This window comes from Zosterops lateralis, assembly GCF_965231275.1.
Source record: "Zosterops lateralis genome assembly, chromosome: 15".
NCBI classification, from domain to species: Eukaryota; Metazoa; Chordata; class Aves; order Passeriformes; family Zosteropidae; genus Zosterops; species Zosterops lateralis.
The window spans coordinates 13,629,594-13,654,237 of NC_139775.1; the positions used below are offsets into that span (position 1 = coordinate 13,629,594).

At 45.4% G+C, this 24,644-nt stretch overlaps 1 protein-coding gene across 9 annotated transcripts in view; it reads right to left on the reverse strand.

The window, feature by feature from the left end:
- NPRL3 (NPR3 like, GATOR1 complex subunit) overlaps positions 1–24,644 on the reverse strand; it is a 41,428-nt gene that overhangs the window by 3,031 nt on the left and 13,753 nt on the right. For 5 of the 9 annotated variants that reach the window (XM_083872585.1, XM_083872584.1, XM_083872587.1 and 2 more), the window contains 8 exons: positions 23,107–23,260; positions 22,240–22,321; positions 16,060–16,197; positions 15,206–15,362; positions 13,333–13,439; positions 12,033–12,162; positions 3,922–4,111; positions 2,601–2,793 (listed from right to left, as the gene is read on the reverse strand). In XM_083872585.1, coding sequence (XP_083728711.1) covers positions 2,601–2,793; positions 3,922–4,111; positions 12,033–12,162; positions 13,333–13,439; positions 15,206–15,362; positions 16,060–16,197; positions 22,240–22,321; positions 23,107–23,260 — 1,151 coding nt within the window. The other 4 variants (XM_083872591.1, XM_083872590.1, XR_014591193.1 and 1 more) reach the window with 4 other exon arrangements.

The window sequence follows — 24,644 nt, forward strand, 5'->3', positions numbered from 1 at the left end:
AGATGGCACTTCCTGGGGCAGTGATTTGAGCCCCTCTGAAGCTGCACAGGTGAGCCTGTGACAGATGTAAGTGCTGGAAGATCATTGCTTTCCATTGCTCATCACTGTTTTCCCCTCCTCAAGTTGCAAGAGCTGCCCCTCTAACAGCACTGGAGTGTTCCTACACACTAAAAAGAAAAGAGTTCTCTCAGACTAGCCATTCAAATAGAATTTGCTTATTTCTGGCCAAGGAGATGTCCCTGCCACAGCACTGCTTGAAACCAGACCAGAAGTGTCCCCAGCTCAGTGCTGCCAATGAAAATTCCTCAGTGGAGGGAAGGATCTCACCTCCCAATCTCAGAGCAAGACAAATAAGCCCTGAAATCAACTCCACACCCATGGCTTGGGAGACAAGCCATGAGTGAAGCCTCCACCTTCTTCAGGCTTCAAAAGCCCTGCTTAATGTGCAATGAGGAAGGCTTAGTGTACATTATTGAGGATCTAGCTCAAAACAAACTTGTCTCTTTCTCAAGCCTCCTCCTGGAAGGACATGCCAACCCTCCTTTAGTTGCAACTTGGATTTAAATTCCCATTCAGTGTTATGAGGGTTAATGCAGCCAATGCTGGAGCCAAGCTTTAGTAATTCCTTACTTCCCCTTAAGGTTTCTGCCCTCAAACACGGGCTGTGCACAGTCCTGGACAGGCACAGCACTCTGTGCTGTCTGTGTGACAAGGGACAGGCACTCAGAGGCAGCAGCACAAGAAAATGTGCCAGGCTGAACTTTATTGCTGTGCTGGAAATAGCCCATCCCTCTGTGTGCACACACAACACCCTGGGAAAGGCAAATACCACAGGATATTTAGGGCACCAGTTGTGCATTTATAGCAGTTTGCTCTGCAGGCAGCTGTGAGAGCAGAGCTGTTGGCCAGGGCTGGAGCAGTATCTGCATGAGGGTCTTGAGGGAGATCAGCTCCTTCAGGCAGCTTCACCCTGGTTTTTTCTCTTTCACTGAGAGCAGCAGATTTACTCACTCATCTCTGATGGTTACGACACAAAAAGAGAGAAAATACACCACAACCTACAAGTTATGGTGCCTCATAAAACCATCAGTAACCAAGAGGGTCTGGCATGAACATTCCTACATGTGCACTGCAGCATCTGCCCACAGGACCCATCTGTTTATTGTTTATTTATTGTTTAATCTGTTTGTTCCTCACTGTTGCCTCAGAGCACTCAGCACTTGTCAATTCAGTCTGTAGTAGACTGGAAATTCTGACCTGGTGAGGCCTGGGGATCTGCAAAAGAACCTGGGGCAGGAGCAAACTGCACAATAAACATCACTCAGCTGGTTTCACAAAGAAATCAGAGTCATTTCTTGTGTCTGCAATTCCAAAGCTCCAAAAGGCTCTTTTACCCAGCTGAGGGTATGAGAGAGGAGCAATCACGACATCCTTTCCCTTCATTAGCATAACTAAGAATCTGCATTGCCACTGAACTGGACTAGGAGTCCCTCAGAAATTCTGTCTTAAGACATTAAATATGATTTTGTTGTTACTTTCCTTCCTCAGTGGTTTTGTAATGAGTTAGCTGGTAATAAAGAGAAAAAACACTTCAGAGCTCTCAAGTGGCCAATGTTGCCTCCCAGTCAGAGCATATTCTCTGAAGAGCTGCAGAAGATGGAGGAGACGAATAATTCAGAGAGCAGTAACTCCCCACAAGTTTTGAGAGCTCTGCCAAAGTCCCTGAGCTGTACTCTGCCACAGACAAGGAAAGCATCTTTCTGCTACAACTATTTCTCTGGGCTACCTGACTGTGTCCATCCTAGGGCAAGAACCAGGTTTTCAGGGGATTACCAACTGAATCCAGAATATGGAACAGCTGCAGTCCCTGCCTCAGGTGGTTTTCTGCTCCACAAGTATGAAAACCAGTGAAAGTTGCATTCCAGTGATGCCACTGAGTTCTGAAATCCTTTAGAAGAAAAAGTATTTCTTCCCCCTCCTTTCTTCCCAGATGGCTGCTTAGGAAGTCATTCTGCTTTTACCACGTGCAGAACCACACAGTGCCTGGTTTTGTTGAGTGCAAATTTGTAACAACAAAACATGAGCTGCTGATCACACATCCTAATGCCTTTAGCTTAACTAACCTAAGCAGTGAGCTCTCATCACTGCCAAACACACCTTGGGACACTCTGTAAAAGTATTCAGGCTGGCTCTGTGTCTCCTGTTTCCATGGAGTTTACAAACCATAAAATTAAGGAGAGCTGGCTTGGAAACACCAATGGACACAAAATGTCAGCAGCAGCATCACTGGGTCCCTGCCTTGTCTGCTTACAGCATTTTTTTAGGCTGTGCAGTTTTGTGTCTGCCACAAGGAAAACTGGCAGGCAAACAGGGAAGTACAACCATACTCCCTGACACTCCTTCACACACCCAGGAGTCTTTGTTACCAAGTGTTCTTGTGCCACAAATATTCATTTGTGTTACAGCTGAAATACAGGAGCAAAGCCCAAAAGAATTTCTCCTCCAAATCCCCAGGTTAACAGGATTTGCTCAGACTCCACACCAATCCTCCCATAAAGCAGGGAGGCTCAGAAACAACAATTGCATCCTGCACTGCTCACCTGGCAAACATGCGGAGATCTTCTGGATTCTGGGCAGCTGGGACATTGAGGATGGCTTCCCTCTCGTGCTCCAACAGGCTGGCCAGGAGATTCTCTGTCATCCTCTTATTTAGGGGTGAGTCCCCACCAGGTATCAGCTCAGCACTGGAGTTATCCATGCTGGGGCTTGTCAGAGTCATGTCATCACTACTGGCTATCAGGGCAAGAGAGAAACACACATACAGACTAAATTTTTATATTCCTCGGCATCAGGATGCAAAGTTTATCAATTCAGGCTGTTTCTGTGCAGCCTTTCCAACTAATCCCTCTTCTCTGGAGAGCAGAGAAAGTGGCTCTCCAAGTGCTCCATGAATCTGCAATTAGTCATATGACATCCCAGCGATTTTCTCAACGGGAAATTCAAATGTTTCAACAGAGTCATCAATTTGGGTGGAAAACTCTACTTCTGGAGACTATAAACAGTCCATAAAAAACATTTGAAAAGAGAATTCCCGGACAGCTGTGCTGGAATACCATGAAGTGGTAACATGAAAAGCCTAACAGCACAGAAGGTGGGAGTAGGCAGAGAGGACGAGAAGCAATATCCTCTTGTGAGGGAGCCAGAAAAAGCAGATCACAGACTCATCTGACTCACATGCCAAGATCTCTGCCCTAATTCATGACTCCTGTAAAGCTCCAAGTTGTACAAAGAATCTCTTCCCATCTCCAAGCCCAGCAGTGTTCTGAGAAGGCTGCTCAGAACAGCACAGGCAGGAATGATGATTTCAGCATCATATCTGATTCATCCTCTTGATGCTTTCCTGGAATCACCCTAAAGAATGGCACTGGGGAGATTAAAGAAATCAGGGGACACGAATGGAAATCAATCATTTCTGAGAACAAACCAGCTCTGTGTATCCTCGGGTGGCTCTAATGGCTCTACAGCTCACAGAAACCAATGCTGCTTGAACAATTTCTCACATTTTCTTTCTGTCCTGAAAACCAAAATCTGCCAGGGGAACACAGAGGATACTTCTGAGTGCAGCAAAGGAGGATGAAGTTACTTTAAAAAAGAAAAAAGTACCTCTCATAAAAATCTTTTACATGACCAAATGAGAATTTGGCAAATTGCAAAGCATTACTTTTTCCTAAGAAGAAGTCTAATACCCCCAAGAACTTTCACCAGTGCCCAGCTCTAAATTTAGGAAAGGCTGGACCTAATTAGCAAGTACTGCAACAAGAGGAGATGTCTCATTACCAAGGCCTGATGGCCCTTGGCAGCACTAAGGGGAGCTCTGGGAGTGAGGTGGAGCCTGAAGAGCAGAGAAAAGTGTGTTCATACTTGGAGAGCCAAAGCTGAGGGCGTTGGGGGTGCTCAAACTTCGCCCCCCAACCCTGGCAGTGAAGGGCATGTCCTCGTCCTGGGCTCGGAACTCCTCCTCGTTGGGGGGCACCATCAGGCACACGTAGGTGTGGAGCTGGATCAGGAGCCGGTGCTGCAGCATCCAGATCACCATCTGGATCAGCTGGGTCTGCAGGGGGACAAATGAGGGGTTAAACATCTGGGAAGTGACATACAGGAGGTGAACAACACACTAAGGGTGCACCTGGGGAGTCAGGAGTCACAGGGAGAAATGCTGCTCACCCTACACAAGAATTTATCTCTTTTCCAATCACAAAAAGGTGACCAGACATGAACTTTCCTCACACCCAGAGCCTCTGTGGGTGCTCAGGCTGCAGTGGAGCCTTTCATGATCCACATCTTTATGCCAACGCTGACCAGCACAGCCTGGAAGGAACGTGCCCTGCTCCTGCCTCAGTTTGCTGGTTTCTACACAAGGGACACTCAAATAAATCACCGAAGGGTCAATCCCAGATGGTTGGACTGAACTGCAGGCTCCTCTGGAGAGCCAGAGAGAGGGCAGGGTCATGGAGCAGGGCTGAAGCAGCCAGGGGAGGTGGCCAGGAACAGGAGCCCTTTGCTGTCAGATGGGAAACTGCTGATTTGCCACAGGAGAGGCTCTGGAGCCTGACAGGGCTGGGCAATACAGAAGCAGCACCAGCCCTGGCAGGGGACAGCAGCCTGAGCTGCCAAGGAGTGCCCTCCCCTCATTTCACCTCTCTCTGTATACAGGGCCAAGCTAATAAACACACCTGGGTTTTCAGGCAGGTAAGAGACTCCAAAGCAATGACAAGTATTAAACATTGCCCAACACCTGCTGGAGACCCTCACCATGGGCAGAGCAAAAGAGGCAAGTGTTGTAGGGTCTGTTTTCAAAAGTCTGGGAGGAACCTTCAAAATGCATCATTGTGTCTTGATTTCTGCATCAAAAGCCTTTTCATACCACTGCAGGCAACTCTTATAGCAAAGGGCTCACAACACAATCACTGACAAGGCTGTTGGGGGATTTCATAGCAACCAGCAGTGTTTTGGTGAGACAAACACATGCAGCATGAGCTCAGGCTCAGAAGGAAGCTCACTCTGCTGCATTAATCATCAGGGTAACAGGCCAAATCGCAATAAAAGCCCCAAACCCAAGTTCATCAGCCCACATAATTTTCCTTTTTCCATAAATCTGGTAATTCTCAGTTCCTCCTCTGCTATCAAATCACAGAAGAAACCTCTTCTGTTTGCAGCCAGACCCACACCCTGTCTTTTCAGGGATTACCACTTCTGGGGCTCAGTGGATTTTAATCTTATACTATATGGGATCGCCTTCAAACACAATTTGTTGGAAAAGCTATAATTCATTTTACATGTTTAACAGAAAATCTACAGAAGAGAGTGGTTGGCAAAAGACACCAAAGACATAATGCTTTGCTAACATCTGAAGCCAGCCTGGAAGAGCAAGGTTTACTGCAGTGATTACATTGCTGAAATCCTTCCTTCCAGATGCAGGCCTGGATGGAAAGTTGGTTCATTTATTTTACTTAAATGTCCAACCTGTTGGCACGCAGTGATGTCTGATTAGCAAATGAAAGAGGTCTGCACGTTTCAGAGCACAAAACAACCCTGGAAAAATCCAAGGAGACAGGAAGACAAGATCTAGCAGAACTACAGAAGCAGTGGGTAGGGCTTGACCCAGACAAGCCTACCCTGGGCACTCTGGTGGTTCCATGAATTACAAAAATAGCCAATTTCTTTTCTTGAAGCTCCATGGAGAGTCTCATCCAGCCCTCTCTAATCCTGCATGTGCACCATCACCTCCACAACCTCGAAGAAATACCACCCTGAGCCCAGTGGAACAAGAAGCCAGGCAGTAAAGTTACAGCTTTACAGCCCCAACCTTGTGCGAACAACTCCTGCCAACCACCTTTGTGCCATCTCTGGGTGGGAGAGCTGGAGATCCTGAGAACTGGAGGAAACTCTTCTTCTATCCTGAATAAGCTTGAACAACCATCCCTAGACCAGAGACTGATGATCCCTGACATTTTCCTGCAGGAATTTGGTACCTTTTAAAACCCAGTCCTAGAAAGAGCCCAAGTGTTGCAGCATCCTACACTGGCCCCTCTCTGTTGGAACCCTGGAGGATGAAAATTTCAAGCTTTCTGTGCTAAAAGGTGCTGACCCTCAAGCAAAGCACCACATTTGAGGCCATGGGACAGGCTTCCAAGGTTGAGTGATAGCACTGGGATTGTGGGTGTGTGGTTTGAATAGGATTGTGTGATTTCACAGGGTGAAAAACTTAAATTTAAGATTTTAGTATATAGTAATGTATGGGGCAAGATGGAGCACTTTGGGTATTGTCTGAGTCCTTTTTCACCTTCTTTGTTCTTCTTCATGGGTTTGGGTGGTTTTCTGTAACTGGGTGAAAAAGGTCCACATTGCAGGCCTTGGGTGGTCATTTTTGGGTCAGAAATATAAATAATACAGCTGTCACCTCATTATTGGGTAATTAGCACTTAAATAACCTTGGAAAGAAGAGTTTGAGGCACTCCATTTTACCTCATTTCTCTAACTAGCACCTGCCCATGTGATGAGCTTTGTGCCACCACTGCAAGTGCCTCACACCATTCCACTTCCTCCAGGTTTAGACCCATTTCTTACCAAAGGCAGAAGCGTTTTCACAGATCAGCTCTAGCAGAGGCTTTGCTAACACATTCTGCTGCCTGGACACCAGCACTGCATTTCCATCCATTCTCCATCTGCTCCTCCCAAGCTCCCATGGAGCTCACACAGGGCTGCAGGAGCAGAGGCCTCCCTGCACCATCTGTGCTGTGCTGGCTGGAAATGCTGCTCCTTCCCCAGAGGTGCAGGGTTCTCTCTGTCCTGCTCTCAGGGCACTTCATTAGAGCTGGGCTCTTTGCTGAAGCCAAACAGGCTGGGAGCAGCTTCCCAAGAATATCCTTCATCCCAGGATTGCTTGTCTCAGTCCTGCTCTGGCACAGCAGGAATCCAGAGCCAGCCTTTTTTTGGCTGTAAGACCAGGATTGTGATGGAAACTTAAAGTGACATTTTCTGTTGCTTAATTTAACTACCAATTCAATCTAAATTTCATCCATGTTCCTTTCATGCTTCCTGTCTGCCCATGCTGCCTCTTTCCAGCCTGCTCTGAGGAGGTCCTGTCTGCTGCAGCAGCCACATCTGGCTTGTTCCTGCTGGCAGGGAGCAGCCCAGGGCTGTTCCCAGAGCAGTGCCAGGGTGTTGTCATGCAAGGCACTGGTACAATACCCTGCTCTGTGCTCACTGCCACAAGCAGAGATGCTGCAAAGGCTTCCAAAAACACAGCACTGCACATCAGCCCAGCTGGGCACATTTCAGGATGGCCAGAGGAAAAGCTCAGCTCCAAGTCTTGGAGGGGAAAGATCCAGCATTCCTTATTCTCTGGGGCCATTTGTTAAAACTCTTGAGAAATGTGTTAAATTTCCTGCAAGGATTCTTTAAGGCTGTTTCCTTTCCTAAAAAGTTAAGGATAACTGGGAGCAGCAACAGGTTCAGGAAAGGGAAGGAAAAACAGCCAGGAAGCACTCAATCCCAGCTTGTTTCTCACTACGTGAGGAGACAGTGAAAACACAGCTTGTTTTGCCTGCTGAAGCACACAAGCCCCTTTTCTCCAGCCTGGATTATCCAGTTATTTGATACAAATCCTCTTCAAGGTCTGCCTGAAGAACTGAGGGCTGCCTTGGCTCAGGATGATGATACCTTCAAAGCCACTGGGGTGCAGGGATGTTTGCTGAAATGTATTACCTTCCTGCAGCATTCAAACCATGCTGTTTCATGGAAAACACCTAAGCTATGAAAACTTCTCCCTGTTTTACAGGAAACAGACTCTGAAAACTCCTACTGATGTAGGATGAAACATTTACTGTTTTAATATTGCCATTTTAATCATTAGGTAACAGCTCTGAATTCTCAGCTTAACCATTCCCTCCATTCAGGCCTAGCATGACATATTCTTTTAACTTACTGCGCCAAACCCCTGATTTTATACCCAATCCAACTGAACATAAATGCATCTTAATCCCACTTCCCTACTTCTGCCAACAAAAGCTCCAGTGGCTCCTAATGCCTTCCAGCAGAGCAGCCCCATGTGCAGAGTGGCTCCCTGAAGACACAGCTGCCCATTCAGGGTGTGCAGGCAGCTCAGCTCCCCTCCCACTCCATCCCCTGACACATTTTCCTGCCTCATTTTCCATCAGCCCTGCACAAAGTTCAGCACGTTTTCTGCAGGGCAGAAGGCAAGGCCTCATCTCCTTGTGCCTGACTCCCAGCAGGATGGCCCAGACTGACTAAAACAAAAGTGAAAAGTTAAACAGATTTTGTTCAGCAGCAGCTGTCTTGCTTTCCCATCTGTTTTTTGTTTTTTTTTCTGAAGTTATCCACATCCCATCAAGGGAGAATTAAAGAACCACAATCATAATAACAATGTGCATTATGATAAAGAGGATGCAGTAAGGAAATGGGATGTCTAATTCACCTAGGAACACTCCTTACAGGTGAGAAGATCCCTCCTGCTAGTCCTTATTTGTTCAAGGTGGAGCTGAGAGGTGTCACAGCTTCTGAAGCAAATAAATTGGCTGAGGTCACAGTGCAGAGGAGGGGAAGCCACAAACATCATCCCTAACTCTTGGTTTGCAAAGCAACTCCATACAGAGTAGCTGGGTAAAGAAATTTGATGCTGGACAAAGAAATCCTTATCCTGAACAGCAGGTCAAAGCCTTCCCCTGCACCAGCAGCAGTGCCTGGTACAGATCCTGCCAGTCAACATGTGCTGACTGAAGGCTTGGGGTCACCAGGGGCTCCTGTGCTTTCCCAGGAGGTTTAGAAGGGATGTGCACCCCACTGAGCAGCCCCAGAGCTGCACCCACAGCAAGGCTGTGCCACTGGGGAGGAGAGCACAGGGACACAAGCCAGCAGCCACAGGCAGAACAGTGACAGCTTCTTTGGGGTCTGTGAAACAGTGACTGCTTCTTCTCCAGCAAAAACACCAAAACACAAGATGAGTTCCCTGTTGTGTGAGCTCACAGGATCTCCCCAGCCCCTGGCTGCACCCTGGTGAGAGCCAGGACAAACTCAGGCACTGCAGCAAGCCCTGGTGATGTTACAAGTCACAGTGGAGCTAAGGGACAACTCACTGTGAAATGGGGAGAACACGTTCTGCTTCCCTCACCCCCACAGCTGCACAAGCTCTGCAGAAATCACCTCCCTCACTCTGTGTCAGCCCTGGAGCTCGCTGGATCTCCCCCATGAATTCCACCTGCTAACCTGGCAGAAAACCTGTGCAGCTGAAACAAGTTAAATGAACAGAGAGTCAGGCTGGACAGGAGCCAGAGCTCTAGGAAAGGGAAGAGGGAAGGGAGGAAGGCTCCTGTGTGCACACACCTGGGAGGGGGAAGGAAAAGCAGCTCAGCAGCACCAAAATCTCTTGAGGGCAGCTGAGCTGAGGGCATGGGCTCATCCTCACCCTGCTGCTGTCCCAGGGAATCCAAGGACAACACAGAGAAAGGGAAGCAGCAGGGAGCACTGCATGGATACCAAAATCTTCTCAACTGAGAGATACACACTGACAAAGGTTCCACTGCAATACACTGCTCCTCATCTCAGGCAAGAAAAGAGATCAAGATGACACAAACAAGACTTTCAGTCTCTGGCACAGGGCACAGCTGAGAGCACTGGCAGGCCTGGCACTCACCTATTTGACAGCAAAAGCAGAACACAGCCATGCACTCCCAAAGCAGTCCTGTCCTTGCTCAGGTTGTTCATATCTCCTACCAGCCAAAAAACACCACAGCACACAAAGTAGAAAAATAAATGTCACTTTTTTTTTTTTTTTAATCTACCCAAAGGAATAGAGGAATTCCACTCATGTAATGGTAATTGAACAAAAATAACTTTGTCCCCTTTCAAATCAAGCAATATTTTTTGTATAAAAAACAGGAAGGGCACTGAGAGCTCTCCTGTTTCCTAGGGTGGGCTTTATTAATGTATTCTTTATCCATCCAGAAGCACATGCCAAAAGCAGGGAGCCAATCCCATGCTTGAGAGAAGGATCAAATGGGATGGATGCCACGGATGCCATGAGGCCACAACAGTTTCTGCAGAAGATACAGCCCCTCCCACAGGATTGACCCTCAGCACAGTGACCTGCAGGAGCAGACAGTGCCCTCAGCCTGATGAAAAGCAAGAGATAACAGAAAACCACTGGAAATCTTTAAAGCTAAAAAAACTCACATCCCCCCCTGTGCACACAAAGAGCAAAACTACAGAGAGAAATTCCACCTTTGCTAATTTTTTTTCAAAGGCAAAGGGAATACATTTTGGCAATATTTACAGTTCAGAGTACATCTTTTATCACAGCACAGCAGAACAAAAACCCACCCAACTTTTCATTAGATTAATTGCTGTATTGATTAGATCTCTGTTAATTACAACTGGAGCCTGACCACTTCAGGGCAGGGATTGGAGTCACGTCTCTTAAAAGACTAAAAACAAAAAAAAAAATTATACAAGAAATCCTACATAGGTAAATCAAAGTAGAAGAAAATGTACTGATACAAAAAAATACATAAAAACTCGCTCTAATCTAAATTCCCCTAAGAACTGTCACACTTTGCTTTATCAAAAAGCCACAGCTTTTCACAGCATCATCCTTCATCTTTCCAATAAGGCTGAAAGCATGATGAAAGCAAGCTGTGCTGCTGACCCTTAGGACCCCACCACAGACAGGTGAGCAGCAGAGGGAAGGTAAACACTCTAAAAAAACACTTCAGCCCTCCACCAGCTCTGGCAAGTATTTATCACACCCTTGTTTCAAGGCATAAGTGCAGCAGTGAGTGGCAGACTTTTATTTATGTGTTTTAAACAAAAGTAGGACGTCTGAGAACAAGCAGAACTATTGAAGGAGAAGTATTAAGGCAAGTAATTAATTTTAAAAGGATTACTGAGAATGTCTCCTGAAGCTACTGCAGCTAGAATGAAATTAATGCTATGACTTCAGCTTCAATTTTCAGGACACTTATTTTTCTGTAACTACAGTGAGTCCTGCTCTTCCCCTGCCTCCCAAAGTGGCAGCTGACCAGTGAATGCTGCTGGGATTAGGCCTACATCATTACTTATCTTTATCTCTGATCACCATCTCTGTAATTACAGCCAATTCTTCCCCCACAGCTGTGCTGGAGTGCATGGCGATGGTAATCTTCTGTATCTTTGAGCAGAGGCTAAACCCGTGGAGCCACCAAGGCACCCAAGTCTGAAGGCCAGAAACAAACACCAGGAGAAAGCAGCCAGAGAACTCTGCCTATGCTTCCTTTGCCACACTGAGCCACAGTCAGACTCCTCCATGTGGGAACAGAGCAGTGCCAGCCAGGAGACATCACATTATTGAGCTTCTTTCTGTGCTCCACCAGTTCCCAGAAATGCCACAAGCCACGATCGATGCACAAGCGAAACAGCTCACAAATCCCAAATCCATATTTTATTAACACAGATCTGAACACTAAGAAGCGAATGCAGTGACACGTGGACTTCTGCTGACCCCATGCTGAGCCTACTTCCTCCAAAAGCCTTTAAACAATCCCAGTTTCACAGCAAAACCAAATGAACAGGCAGATTGCTTTTAAAAACAGATTGTGAACTTGGAGCAGATGGAATAGAATAAAATCAAATGTGATTGTGAGGAATCCACAAACTCGATTCAGCCCTACCAACTGATGACAGTTTGGAACAGACCAAACAGAGTTTCAGTTTTCCCTACTACAGCACTCCATGAAAAGAAACACTCTAATAGTTATTTTAGGACTGTGCTTTGCCAGCACAGAGCATCCTCTCACCTTGAACATCCCCACAGCTTTTTGGCACGAGGACACGAAGCAATAAATCACAAGGGTTGGAAACACAGTAATTGAGGAGTTGTAAATGTGCAAGAGCAGGTTCCTGACCGAGTGCTGCAGGAGCAGCAGCAGCATCCCCTGTGAGCAGCAGAACAAGGAGCAGTCGGGCAGGGCCCAGCTCACCTCCTGCACGGGCGGAGCCAGCGGGTTCTTGAACTCGGAGAGGGACACCGGGAGGGAGAACTTGGCCAGCATCGAGGGCAGGTTGTGACCCCGGAACTGGCAGGAGAAGGCGTCTGCCAGGGGAGAGTAACTGCAGGAGAGAGGCAAAGGCACAGGTCAGCTCTGCAGGGCTGCTCGGGGTAGCTCTGATCCTATTAAAGCATTGCAGAAGTGCCAATTCCCAAATGGAATATTCCCTGTGAGCTAGAGAGCCCCTGAGCAGAGTTGATGGCATGTTGTGTCCTGCAGAAGGCAGCCAGAGGCTTGTGCACTTTCACCTCAGCCTTACGTTCAGCTCCAGCGTTTTATTCAAGGTGTGGAGGGAACTCAGAGGAGAAAAATGAAAGTGATAAAAAGTCCAGACCTGTGCAGGCTCTGATCAAAGGGACAGAGCTTGGGCAGGATGCACACACAACCTCTGAATGTGCCAACTGCAGCTGCAGATGTGGCTGTGCCCCCTCCCCGTGCTGACAGGACAAGAAATGTGACTGAACAGAAGTAAAGGATAGTCAAGTTAAATATCAGGAAAATTGCCTTAGCATTTCCATCTCCAAAGGTTTTCAAGAACAGCACTGCCATGTTTGACACAGGCACAGTTGTTGCTGAGTGACCTCAAGGTCCCTTCCAGCCCTATTTTTATACTTCCATCACCAAAGTTTTGATTTAAAACTATTTTCCTATAACCAAGTTCCAACACAGAGTCTAAAAGCATCTCAAAACCCAAGAGGAAGGGTTGCCAATCTTCAGCAGAGCAAAAATACCCACCCCTGCCTCCACATCTTCCTTGCAGTGGCTCTGCCTGCTCTCCAAAGGGCTATGCTGCCTTCTGTCTGTGACAAGGCACAACTATGGAATGCCAGCACATGAAACAACACCGTGGCAACTTTTGCTGCTTTTGATTCATGTCAGGTGTGCCCAGCTACACAGAGAGCCTTATAAATCACTTAATTATAAAGTATTTTGGTTAGTGAATGTTCCCATATTGGACATTCAGTGAGCAGGAGTACGAAAATACTGACAGCAGCTCCACAGGGTAAATATTGCTTCCAGGGCCCTCACCACCACAGAGGAATATTGATCTGCTCTGCTGCTCCTCCCTGCCCACACTGGCTGTGCAAGTTCAGGCTCATGCAATGGTTTGTGCTTGGCAGTCTCAACAAATTCATGAAGAAAGATCCCACTCTGTATCCAGCCAGGGAAGGAAAGTGCATCTGCACTCCTCAGCACTGTGCTGCCACCAGCACATTTTCCTTCTACTTACAGGCAGACACTGGCATTTGGAGAAAGCATGTAGACATTGTTTTCACAAAGTGGATAAATAATAATTGCTTTGCCCCAGTAAACAAGATGTGCTGCAAGCTGGAAAACCTGTATTGAGAAAACAGGGAAAAATTAGGGGAGCAAAATCAATATACAAACTCTCAGCAAGCATTCCATACAACAACAACAAAAAAGTCTTGTTTAAGCAGAAATTAAAGAAAAATGTTCCATCCTTTCACTCTGCCTTCAGAATAAATTCATGGTTTAATATAACATGTGGCAGATCAAAAAGCATTTGACAAGGTTATGAATTTCCAGAGATTCGCTTCACATTTCTAAGCAACTTAGTATTTCCTGCCTCAAAGGAATTCCTTCAAACTGCATCAATACGAGTTTAGTTCCTTTTCATGCCTCCCAAAAACTATTTTTCTTCATGTACAAGATGCTTTGTGTTATACATGAAAAATAAAATGCATGAAAAATAAAAGAATCAGCTCCTACTATGACAGAAACATAAAGGAAACCGACATTGCCTTTTTACTGCACGGAGGTATTTCAGTAATGAGCTACACAAAGTATTTTAATGTGTTAAACAAGTCAGTGGTTGCTAATGGCTCTGGAAAAGCCACATAAATAGTGTCTACAAGACATAAAATCCAGCCTGTATCATTAGATGCATTTAACTGTGCTTTTTTGTGGAGAATGAAACTACAGAAGCAGTAGGGAATTTCCAGAGTTCATCCCATAGCCAAGTAACACCACAGACCACAGCAGGCAGACCTGGAGTTTTATTACAAAGCAGGACCTTTCCCTTGGAACAAGAGGAGGCACTGACCTCTGACCAGGAGAACATGTGATGATGAGCTGTGTTTCCCATCACACAGAGCACAGGTTGTCCCTGGGTTTGGATCAACCCTTAGGAACATGATCCCTCTCTGGGATCATCTCACATAATCACCCAAATGATCACAGTCACCCACAGGGGTCTCTCAGTGGCCTCATGAGTACCAGAGTCTCACTGGCACAAACTTCCCTTTCCAAGGGCTCATCACATCACCTCCATCAGTTCAGATCTGAGAGCTGGTTGTCACTACTGAAAAGGCATTTGGGAAGAGCTGCTGGCTTGGGAAGACTGGCTCAAAATCTTTGCCCAAGCCTAAACTAAATCTTCTTCCCATGACTTCCAAGTCTGTGCAGTAATGGACTGAGGGAAATGGATGGGAAGGTTTGTACAGGCATTCACAGGTCTTTGGTAGAAAAGATCTTGGCAGCTCCAGGGGAAGCAACATATTTGGCCATGGCAGCTGCATTTTGGATGCTTCATTTGCATGTAGGCATCAACATGGCAGGACCAAGACAGGCGCTGTGGTGTCAGCCAGGAGTACAATTTGCTCTGGTTTTAACTACCAAACAGGAGGCACAGAGAAGACAGAGCCACTCTCCTCAGAGGGACACAGGGACAGATCCTGAGGCAGCATGCACAAGGAGAACAATGGGAAATTCCCATTAGATATGAGGAAAGGCTCCACTCTGATGCTGCTCAGAGAGGCTGTGGGAGGCAGCTCTGGAGGTGTTCACAATTTGAAGAGAAGTTTTTCACCAGCCTGTTTTAATGGACTTGTCCTGAGCAAGTGAGGACTAGAGACCCACAGGAAGGGATTCCCATCTGAGATGAGATGGGATGTGGCTGCAGGGCTGCCCTGCACTGTCCCTGCACCCTTTGTTCCTCCAGCCTTTCCCCAGGCTCCAGGGCTGGTCCTTTCTCCCTGCTCTCTGCTCACACTGAGGGAGCTGCCCCACAGAAGCAGGAGCACACAGGAGAAAACAGGTTGTGATTTAAAAGGCTCTCAGCAGCTGCTGACAGCTCCTCGTACCTGCAGCAATGCCAAGTCAGCATCTTGAGCCAGTTGCTGCAAATTCTTCACAGCAGAGGTAGTTTTAATTACTCTCACCAGGGCAGGAGAGCAGTCCAACGGGAGCTCATTAAGCAATGACTTCTCATCATTTAAAAGTAATAAGGCATGGTAAGGCCTGCAGAAAAATAGAATACATTTGCACAGTAAACTGCAGCTTTTCCTGAAGGCTTTGTTATTCCCACACCACGATACCTGGGGTCAATGTAATGGTAAAAAAGGAATTTCTAATATCATGCTTTTGCTCTAACTGGGTTCAAAATAAGCTCTTTTTTATGTCACAGCATAAGACACTCCCTTGTAAAAAGGAGACAGAGGGTTATATGGTAATTGGATACCCCAGTGACAAGGGAAAAAAGACTGCACTGTTTTGGCACACAAGTCTGAAAACTGCTCATCTGCATTACTGAAATACAGAATGGAGCAGAAGAAAGGAAGAGAGCAGAAGTTAGTTACTTCTGCAGGTAAACAAACACAGGAAATAAGGTACTACAGGACATGAGCTCTCTTTCTTCCAAAAGCAGAATTACTTCTGGGTCAACAGATTAAAATGAACAAACAATTCCTGGCTGCAAACAGTGCAGGCCACTCTGAGTACAACCACCCAAAGTGAACACTGAGGCTGTGGCATCCCACCACCATGGATCCAGCAGCACCACAGAGCAGCTCCAGAGTCCAGTCTGAGCCCAGTGCTTCCCTCCTCCACAGCCCAGTCACACCATCCCCCTGCCTGTGCCACCTCAAACATCTGCAGCATCACCCTGGGAACAGCAGCAAGGACTGGCCTCACTCTGAGGGGCAGAGCTTGCTCTTACCTGATGGATTTCAGACTTCTCTCGATTGCTTCTGGGGGTATGAAGTTGGTGGCAACATAGTGGATTTTGTGAGGAAGGCAGAAACTCACTTCCAGCCAGTTGTTGATGTGTAAACGAACCACCCCTGTCGTGCAGAGACTAAAAAGAGGAAGGCAATAAATCCATACAGCATTTACCCTGTATCACAAATTAAAACAGTGGTCCAGAGTCACCCCTGCACAGAAATCAGGACAGGAAAAGGCTGAATGCACCTTGTCTGTTCCCAGGCTGGCTGGGGACCAGCTGACTCCTAACTGCAAGGACTCTACACTTGGACTTACAGAGCACCATCCCCTAGAGCATTTTGAGAGAGATTTGAAAGACTTCACCACTGACCTTCTGCTCCCTCTGCTCTTAACATTGCAGCAGTGTCTCAAGTTAAAGGAGTTTATTCAAGACCTATTGCAAGGCAAAGGAAAATTCCCTAGGCCAAAGCTGCAAAGATGAACTGGGAACACTGTTTTCACCTCCAATTTCCATCTTCCCCTCCAAGGGAAAAGAAAAGAGGATGTGTGTACTGGGCAAGGGCTGTTCCAAGCAGCACATTTCCACAATAACAGCCTCCTTTGGTTCTGCTTAGGTTGTTTGTTTCCTTACTAACCTGTTCCTGCTTGTCACATGAAGTCACAAACGTGTCTTTTACATGGTTTCTTCATTCTAGGAAACCACAGGGGCTGAGCTAAACCCTTAAGCTGACTCCAGACAACAGGACTGGAGTGGAAGTGATGGACGTCTCAGGAATAATAAAGACTATAAATCTGACCCTGGCATTCAGCCTGAAAGCAACAATAAGCCTCTATTACTGAAAAAAAAAAAAAAAAAAATAAATAGAAAAGCTGGAGATTAGAGCCAGGAACATCATTCAGGTACTTTCACAGAAGTCTGCAAATCTAGACAAGAGGTGGAATACACCTCAGGAGAAAACTACAGTTACTTAAAATGGGTAATGTACCATAAGGAGCTAAGCCAGCACCACTCTGCAAACCCTCACAATATCCCCATTCCACAGACAGGGAATGCTGGCCTAGGAACAGCTGTGCTGGGAGGAAGCAGCAAGGCCCAGCACATCTCTTCATGAGTTAGGAACACATAAACCTGCTGATCAATCTCAAGCAACAGCTAATCAGGTCTACACCAGAAAACTGAATTTCTCAACGCCCTTCAATTTTAAACTTTCTTCCCAAATAATGCTTTTTTGGCTTAAAATCAAATTTCAAAGTTTGCACTGTGAAAATTCCAGCCAAAATTTTAAATTCAAAGTGTGTTGAGATTCACAATTTGTGTCATGAATTTCCCCCTCTACACAAAACAGATTAAAAAACATGCCAGGAACAGGCCAGGATTAAATACACATCTTTATGTGATGATTTAACCATTTATAACCAGCATTCAACTGGCAGGTCACAAACTAGCATGCTCTTTCTCAAGCTCATCTGGCTGTGTAGGGAGTTTGGAGAGAGCTGAAATTCCAGCTTTAAACAAAAACATTGGGTAGCTTTGGCTGCTGGTGCAACTACTCACCAAACCACAACAGAGTGGTGAGGGAGCAAACACCATCCCCTCCCATCTCGTGCATGATCAGACTCATTGGGGAACATCTCACTGCAGACAATGCTTTTCAAAAGGTTTTATTCTCCAATTTTGCATTGAACTCTGGAAAATGTTGATTTTTCAAGCTGCAAATGGAGCAGATACTGTGTGTTTTCCTCTTTTTAAAAGGAACTGAGGGGGTGAATCCAGTCTGGCCCCACTAGCTCTCATCAGCTCAAAGGCTCCCAGCCCTGAAGGAACATGCAAAGCACAAACACCTCTGGTTTAGTTCATTAAATGCTGAAGCTCCAGTAACACTGCTTATCCCACCACAAAACAACTGACAGATAAAGCTGGATTCCCTCAAAACACATCAGGGAAAAGGGCTGAAGCTGTGGTTATCCACACCATCTCCCAAGCCAAATCCTCACAAGGGGAAACATGGCAATAAAGGAATGGGACAAGCGAATTCAGAGACCACCTGAAAGCTCTTGGGGTTGTAAAAATGAGTTACCCAAGAGCAGCAGAGATACTTGAAAACACAAAACACTTGCAGGGACATTTTCCTTGCAGAGTTTAACATTCAGACAAAGATACAATTGGTTCCTTTCTTTCTTTGGTCCAAGTGCACTAAGGCAAAAGCTTTAATTACATAATTACACTCTCCACAGCGTAATTTTGTCTACAGTGCACTATACAACAAGAGCCTAGAATTAAAGACAACAAGAAAACCAGATTTTCAGTTCTGATCTGGATCTTAATTTCATTCTTCTGTATTTGCATTCAGCTGCACAATTTCCAGCCTTCATTACAGCTGTATGCACACAATTTCTCCTTCACCTGCCCCTCCTTGGATGGAAAATAGTTTAAGTGTCTTTAATTTGACAAGGAACAAGCTACACCCTCCAGCAGCAACATTTGCAACTGCCCTTAGCCAGACAGCAGAGTTAAATAATGTCTCCAATACAGACACAAAGAGTCAGGCAATAGGATATTAAAGCCTCCAAGACATTTTATTCCATAAAAACTTCATTTACACGCTTCTTTTTTTTTTTTTTTTTTTTTTTTTAAATCTCTCTGGTTTGATAACACCTGATGAGCGATTTGAGGGGTACATGAGAAAAGATCAGGATGATCAGATAACAGAGTTTAAAATTGAGACGGGGAGAGGCACACAGGAAAAAGCTGTTTAATGTCTCTCCATCATAAGGCCCATGAGACATTTCATGATACAAGAAGGAGCAAAGTTCAGAAGAAATAGAAAGAAACACAGAAAGTAGTTAAGCCATGGACCCCCTTATCAGAGGATGCTGTGGCTGTTAAATATTTACTCTGGCTCACAGGACTGTGGGCTAATTCTGGGAAGTGAGATCAGCTGAAAGCTGCTGAATGTACAGAAACCCCTCCAGAGCTGCAGGAAGCTGGGGAATATTTTAAGGACTATCACTGCTCTTTTTCTCTATTCTGCTGTGTCCTGAACTGTACCAGCATCTCCCAGAACTGCAGCCTTTTCCATAACTATTGGCAAAATAAAGAAATCCCACTTCACGTTTATAAAAGAGTTATGAATTTTCACATGTACACACCTCATATCACATCTATCCTGCTTGTATCAAAAATTAACCCCATGTTCTTGAGTGTAGTGGAGGTGAGCTTGTAGCTTTGGAGTTTGTTTTTCCTAGAGGTTGTGACTACTCAGAGCTTTAAAATGATTTCACATTTTCTTATAAAGGACAAAGGGCTGTCTTTGGATAAGTAGCTGTAGTTGGATTATAATTTACAGCACAGCCACAGAAAATCACATCTAATGATTCATTAAGTCTCACAGAATTATTCCCTGAGCTGCTGAGATGTTCAAGTCCCAGCAGGCTAAATATTAATAAAGGCCCTTTCTGTATTAAACAGAAGAAACAAACAATCCAAACCTCCCCAAAAACCTCTCCATAATTTCACTTTTTTTCCAATGAAAAGCTAAGAGAAGTTTGCTAGAACCAGACAGGCAGTTAGTAAGTATCAAGCTCATATATTATCTGCAGTTGCAGATAAAAGGATGTGAAAGCTCCTCAAAAGAGACACATATTGTAACACCAGTAAGTTGTTCAGCACTGGAAGTCCTGAAAACTTTCTTGGGCCTAAAAACTATTGCCTTCTGTTCCACACCAATGCTTCAGTTTGGGGACAAGATGAATGAAGACTCTCAATTTCCTGAATTAGTAAAAAATAAACATTCTAGCTCTCTCCATTAGAGACAAAATGTCCCAGGAAGTGGATGCTGAAAGCCTCTGAGCTGTCAGTGTAACATCACTCCATTTCTAGTCAAGATGTCCTGGGTGCTGATCCTGCCTAATGGAACACAAGCGGCTCGTTCAAAACCAAGGAACACTTTCAATGACAGGAATATTCCTCTACTTGTGGTTTTGCACAAACCATCTTGCTCAGGGACATGTTGGGTCTTGCCTGAAATACCTCAGCACCATCTACAGGAAGCCAAGGGCTCGACAGCACCTCTGGAGCAACCCTGGAAATTGGGCTGGAAGTGCAGAAATCAGCAGGCACTTGGAAATGCCGGTTGGAGCAAATCTCAAACGGAGAGCTGGGCTCCATCTGCAATTCAAAGTGCTCTCTCCACTCCACTGGCTGCTCTCCTACAGCCAAAGGCTATGCCAAAAGTCTCTGTAAATTTAGAACAGCACATTGTCACTGCATGCATCTGAAGGTTTACCCTTGAAGCAGCAGAGCAAATCTTTCCATCTTCCCTCTGAGGTCATTCACACTCCTCCACACTCTCTAGGTGGCCTAAATCCCTCTTGAAATGTGGTGTCCAAACTGGATATTCATTACAGCAGGAGTTTTACAACTGTGAGCAGGATTGGTGCCTTATCTTACAGAGAAAACTTATTTTATCCGTTCTTATCTATGTGCCTTTTTTTTTTTTTTTTTTTTTTTTTTTTTGTAACCCCATGTCACTTATGACTAACCCTCACTTCACAGAAGACCACACAGACTTCACTGCAGAGCTGCTGCCACACAGGAATAATTATTTCATCCTGGACTTGCAGAAAAAAAAATGTATTTCTAGAACCATTTTTCTACCTTATTAAAAAATAATTTTAAATCTATGCCTGCCTGGCAAGGTGCTGCAACTCCTCTCAGCTGATCTGACTGCAGGTATAACAAGCATATTTCCTATGCTCTCATATGAAGTATTAATAGAAAAGCCCTGCAGAACATCTCCTTATCACCCAACAACACTGTCAGCTCCTTTTCAAGTACAACTTTCCAATCAAGCACACAGGCACTTCAGATTTTTCCCAACACCTTATTTCTTACATTTGCTTTTGACAGTGTCATTACAAAAGTGTCAAAATCCAACTTGCACCAATTCTTCCCCACTCACAATGCCCAAATTAAGGAAAAACTGCCTTGTTTTACAGCATTTCTCCACGGTCTGTCTATTCCTCATCTCTGGGAAGGCTCATATCAGCACAGTCACAGCTACATGCCACAAGATGTCACTCTGTCCCTAAAGTATCTGGAAACACGATCAGGGTTTGCCCAGTCATAAATACATAGCCCTAGAGGAACAGAAAAATATAATTGGAATATTAGAGTTACAGGCTGCATAAAAACTGCCTTACTTAAAAGTTTAGTACAGTTTTGTACTTAAAAGTTTAGTACAGGTTTTGTGCAAGGTGTGTGGAACCATATATCACATTGCTTCAAACAAGACAAAATTCACAACTCTTGAACACAACAAGCATCTTAGCAGAAGTTTTCTGATGCTCTTTGCAACTATTGTATTATTTAAGCTTCCAGTGCCTTACCCTACAGGGCTCTGATCCCCTTTGTACATGGGAAACCACAACCCAAGGAGGGTAAAGGCTTCCCTGAGGAACTCCAGCCTGATTCCCTGAATCCCTGACAAACACCCCAGGCAAGGGGCACAGCATCTTCCCCTCCACACACAGAGGTTCTGTGTCCCTCTGTCCAGACCCTTCCCCAAGCACATTTCCTGGCTGCAGGAGCCTCTGGGCCCCAGGAGGCAGCACTGACAGCCACAGGCTCCTGCTCAAGTTCAACACCAGCCCCACACTGCTTTGAAACCTTTGCTTTGCCAGAATTTCTAATCCAGTCAAGAAACAGCATGTTACACTTTCCATTCTACTGGAAGTCTCAGCATGTCATCCAAATTTGCTGTCCAGACATGCACAAATGGGGCCTGGGCAGTACCTGACTTGCCATCAGGGCTCCTGCAGCACTTTCCCCTTAGCTGCAGGTTTAGAGCACTTCCCCAGTGTTGTGATATCCCTGTTATGACACTTGTCAGTTCTACAGTTCACTTGTTATTAGGTGCCCCTGTGCTAAGGAAGAAAAAAATAATTCTTAAAGCTGTGACAGACATCATCAACTTTTACGAACAAGACACCAAAGACAGACCAAGGTAATGATTAGGACAGCAGTTCTGCAAGCATTTCTCCTGTCAGGCTTTGGTTTAAAACCCAAATCCCAATGATTAACAGCATGAGGAAGTGGATAATATCCTTAGGAACAAAGCTAAGAGATTTCAGTGAGAAACAGCATAGTGTGAGCTAGGACCAAAATCCAACTTACCTGTCATATGTCTCTTTGAGATCTCTGGCCAGTTTGCACTTGGGTAGAATGTGATGAAAAGGTGACTGGGGCCCTTCTGTGGCTATGGAAAGATTGAAAACGAGAAAGCAAATAACTGACCTCAAAGCAATGAGTTTCCTCTTCCCCCACTGGGTACCAACCTGTATCTTAGGGACAGAATTTGCATCATTTTTATCTGCAATTATCTTTCAAAGCTTTTACAATAACTCGAGTTACACATTAATATAATAATAGTGAATTATTGCCAACTTCTGCTAAACCTCAGCTCAGTTAAGCACATGTAACCAAATTTGACAAATGATGACTTTAAGTGCTCTGTTTTTCTAGATGTTAGCTTTAATTTTTAATGCTTGCAGCGCAATGATGATGCATCACTGTCAGAGTTCACCTTAAATAGTGCGTATTGTTACAGTACATTTTCCAAGTACAATCTACAAAAATGCTCTGTAACTGTTTGCTAGCCAGGTAACAGCATGTAAGAGGAGTCTGGTGACTCAGCAGGCAGCATTAAAGCAAAACTTGCTTTAGGTTGAGTGAAGCAGGCCACACAGGAGCTCTTCCATGTCAGCCTGACAGGGAGAGGCAAACCTGAGGGCTCAGTGCACAGTCTCCAGGGATTGTGTTGACCTTAACCAGCAAAGAAAGCAAAGAAACTACTTCACCTCTAAAACTCACATCTCTGCATAAGGATAGTGAAGGTAAAATACAGGGAAAACCTGTTACAATGCTACAGAGCACCAAAACATGTTCACAGCGATCCCAGGCACAGGAAAAGCAAGACAGCACAACCAGCAGCTCTGTGAGAGAGCACTCCTGGGCAGAGGAACTGCTGCTGAAAGCACTCACTCTCTGACATGGCAGACACCTCGTCCTGGATGGCCAGGATGAGCTTGGCCTCGCGGGTGAGGTACTGGCAGCGGCGCTCCTCGTGCTGCAGGACAATGGCGATCCTGCGCGACAGGTTGTGCAGGCAGCTGATCACCGATGGGTCCGCGTTGGCCTGAGGGAACACGAGCAGCCACTGAACCACAGGAAACTGCAGTCATGATGGGGAACAGGCAAATGGATTTCCATTGATACCAAAAATCAGCCTCTCAACTGGAAAAATAACAGGTTTTTTTTCCCTACTGGCAACCAAGCAAAAGCTCGGAGATGTTCGAATGTAATTTGGATTTCTAAGCTTGCACCAAAGGAACACCACACATGGAACAGCATACCACTGTCTGGTTTGTTTTTCCAGTTGTTAATGGGCATTCTACTAGCAGAGAGCAAAGAACTCCACACAGTTAGACAAGAAAGTGTCAAGCTATTTGAAAAGGCAGAATATCCCAGTGTTCAGATTAAACCCACTGGCAGCACAAGAGCCACAATGCCTCTAACATGTCCCATTCCCTGTTGCCACATTGGTGTTTGTCCTATGTAGTAGGTAACAATTACCAGCTCATGACCAACATTTTCATCCCAAATCTGAATTAATTTGGACCTACGCTCCCAAAAAATTCACAATTATGGCTTATTACTAACACTGCATTTATGAAAGTCTCAGAAAGAAAGTGCTGGAAAAATCTATCACGTCAGTACAGCTGCCAAGGGGGGGGTGAGGGGAAATTCAGTAGCTCCAGCATGAGTCAGCAGCTGCTTCATGTTTGTTAAGACATTTAAAGGAATTTAAAGTTCTGGCAAGTGACCACTTGGCAGAGAAACCAGCAAACCATGACTCATCAGGTTTTTGACTCCGCTGTTCTTGCTGAGTCACGCCACGTTGGTCGCCCTGCAGCTCAAACACAGCAGGATCAGTGCTGATTATCACACTTGGGCCTTTGCCTGCTCTGTCTGCCCACTGCAGATGGACACTCATCTTTATCTCTGAGGGCCTCCACCCACCTCCTGCACTGCACTGCTCCATCCTAGGAAAAAAATTCCACCTGCTTCTTGCTCAACATTCTCCAGAAGCCTGACTGCTCCCTGTGAACTAAGAGTGTCTCATTTGGCAAATGGATTTAGTGCTGCATCACACACAAAATTACATCAGTATCATCACATGGCTGAAGGGCAAAGAAGGCAAGTTTTCCTAGAAGCAGTAGAAATTAGATTCCAGAAAAAAATGTGGGCTGGTCTTCACTGTGAATGAAAGAGCATTGGTTTCAACACTTCTGCTGCTACATGGCTCAGTGTGCACCAATGTGTGTGACAGCAGGTGCATCTGCACACAATTCCCTGCAAGTAAAGCACAGGGCTTTAACAATTCACCAAAACAACATCTTTTAACATGTGAAATCCAAAATTAGCTCCTCAGTTGCAAATCCAGCACTCCCTGATCCAAGGGTGTCCTAAAGCACAGGAACACTGGATTCCCAGAGCAGAGCCCTGTAAACTATTTCTTG